This window comes from Bison bison, unplaced genomic scaffold (assembly GCF_000754665.1).
Source record: "Bison bison bison isolate TAMUID 2011002044 unplaced genomic scaffold, Bison_UMD1.0 scf7180017864158, whole genome shotgun sequence".
Lineage (NCBI taxonomy): Eukaryota > Metazoa > Chordata > Mammalia > Artiodactyla > Bovidae > Bison > Bison bison.
This window is the reverse complement of record NW_011494730.1, coordinates 2118725-2121454: the sequence shown is the minus strand read 5'-3', so window position 1 is coordinate 2121454 and position 2730 is coordinate 2118725. Positions and strand designations below refer to the sequence as shown.

Below are 2730 nucleotides of genomic sequence, written 5' to 3'. Positions count from 1 at the left end.
AACCCATGTCCCCTGCATTGGCAGGTGGCTTCTTTACCACTGAGCAACCAGGGAAGCCCTAGTAGAAAGTTTTAAACGAGGGAGTGACATGACTCAACTTAATGAACTCGGGGGGCATAGGAGCAGACACTTAGGCCAGCCAAGTGAGTGAAAGTGCCTCAGTCATGTCTGAGCCTCAGTCATGTCTGACTCTTTGCAACCCCGTGGACTATACAGTCCATGGAATTTTCTAGGCCAGAACACTGGAGTGGGTAGCCTTTCCCTTCTCCAGGGGATCTTCCCAACCCAAGGATCGAACCCAGGTCTCCCACAGTGCAGGCGGATTCTTTACCAGTCGAGCCACAAGGGAAGCCCAAGAAGCCTTCTAGGCCAGCCAAGAGGCTACGGCAATAATACTAGCCAGTATTGGTTGATGGTGGCTGGGAGCAGGGTGGTGGCAGTGGAGGGGTGAGAAGCAGCGATACAGGGATGGTCCTGCAGTCCTTGTGCACGCTCAGTCACACAGCAGGTCCAGGAGCTCACAGGCCCGCATGGACACATGAAGAGGCGTATGCTCCTATACCCTCTAGGCAGATACTAGGTGCACTCAGGCAGACCCACCCATCCACACCCTGTGAGTCACTCCAGGACTGGGAGGAAAATGTGTGATCCAGGGACCTTAGCAAAGTATGGCTCCCCACCACAAAGCCTTGGCATCCCACATGGCTGGGGTGGCTGGGGTCCCTCAGGCTCCAGCACAGCCTGCAACGGGTGTCCCTAGATTTTCCCTGGAACTGATGTCCCCAGGAACCAGACCATCACCCTCTCCATGCACCCCCTCAGCATGAATTGGTCTCCCAACTTCACCACCCTCACTGGCTGTGAGACCTTGGGGAGGTTGATTTTCCCTCTCTGAGCCCCAGTTTCCTCTCCAAAGAATGGGGTTCATGACCCCAGTTTCACAGGATGGTAGTGTGGCATCAACGAGGTCAGTTCTGAGAACCTGGTCTGGGGCAGACATCCATCGGAAAAGGAGAGAGAAGGTGGTAGAGAGCCCAGCTCTGAATTCAGTTCTAGTTTTAAATGAGTGACCTGACCACTCTATATTTCACATCACAATGAGTAGCCAGCATTTACTGAGCACTTACTGTGTACTGAGTGCTTTGCAATCATTTTCTCATTTGATTATCAATTTCTTTATCTGTCAATGAGAAGCATAATAGTGCCTACCTCACAGGGTCGTTATAAGGATTGAATGAGTTCCCTGGTGGCTCAGACGGTAAAGCGTCTGCCTGCAATGCCGGAGACCTGGATTCGATCCCTAGGTCAGGAAGATCCCCTGGAGAAGGATATGGCAACCCACTCCAGTACTCTTGCCTGGAAAATTCCATGGACTGAGGAGCCTGGTGGGCTACAGTCCATGAGGTTGCAAAGAGTCGGACACAACTGAGCAGCTTCACTTTCACACATAAAGTGTTTAGCTTCTGGCCTGGCCTCATAGTAAATGTTCAATAAGTAATAATTATTGTTATCAGCAAGTGTGCATTCCCTTCCTGCCAGCATACTGGCTCTGTTACTTTGGGCAGGTTACTTTACCTGTCTGTGCCTGTTTCCTCCCTGTAGCTTAGTAAGAATAGTCCTGATGTCTTAGAGTCCTTGGGATGAGCAAACGAATCCATGCACATAAAGAACTGAGAATGGCATCTGGCACTCAGTAAAAGCCCTGTGTGCGTGGCTAAGTCACTTCAGCCGTGTCCAACTCTGAGACCCTTTAGACGGTAGCCTGCCAGGCTCCTCTGTCCATGGGGATTCTCCGGGCAAGAATACCGGAGTGGCTTGCCATGCGCACCCCTCCAGGGAGAAGTTCTCTAGGGCCTATTGGTTCACATAGGGGTTTTCCTATTCTGTCAGGAGGGCACGGCCCCGGCGCCCCGCCCCAGGCACCATGGACTGGAAGACGCTCCAGGCTCTGCTGAGCGGAGTCAACAAGTACTCCACAGCCTTCGGGCGCATCTGGCTGTCCGTGGTGTTCGTCTTCCGCGTGCTGGTCTACGTGGTGGCCGCGGAGCGCGTGTGGGGGGACGAGCAGAAGGACTTTGACTGCAACACCAAGCAGCCGGGCTGCACCAACGTCTGCTACGACGAGTTCTTCCCCATCTCCAACATCCGCCTCTGGGCCCTGCAGCTCATCTTCGTCACGTGCCCGTCGCTGCTGGTCATCCTGCACGTGGCCTACCGCGAGGAGCGCGAGCGGCGGCACCGGCAGAAGCACGGCGACCAGTGCACCAAGCTCTACGACGACACGGGCAAGAAGCACGGCGGCCTCTGGTGGACCTACCTGCTGAGCCTCGTCTTCAAGCTCCTCATCGAATTCCTCTTCCTCTACTTGCTGCACACGCTCTGGTATGGCTTCGGCATGCCCCGCCTGGTGCAGTGCGCCAACGTGGCGCCCTGCCCCAACACCGTGGACTGCTACATCGCCCGGCCTACTGAGAAGAAGCTCTTCACCTACTTCATGGTGGGCGCCTCCGCCGTCTGCATCGTGCTCACCTTCTGCGAGATCTGCTACCTCATCTTCCACAGGGTCGTGCGAAGCCTTCACAGGAAGAGGCAGCCCGGGGGCCGCGGCCACGCCCCCTCCGCCAGCCGGGCCTCCACCTGCCGCTGCCACCACAAGCTGCTGGAGGCTGGGGACCTGAGCCCGGACTCCCACGACAACAAGCTGTGTGCTTCGGCTCCCACCATGACCCC

At 55.8% G+C, this 2730-nt stretch overlaps 1 protein-coding gene across 1 annotated transcript; it reads left to right on the top strand.

The window, feature by feature from the left end:
• Positions 1-1924: 1924 nt before the first annotated feature.
• On the top strand, positions 1925-2728 carry GJB3 (gap junction protein, beta 3, 31kDa; the record flags this gene model as incomplete). The annotated part of the gene is made up of 1 exon (XM_010841249.1): positions 1925-2728. A coding segment is annotated over exon 1 (804 nt), but the record flags the coding sequence as incomplete, so codon positions are not given.
• Between the last annotated feature and the right edge of the window lie 2 nt (positions 2729-2730).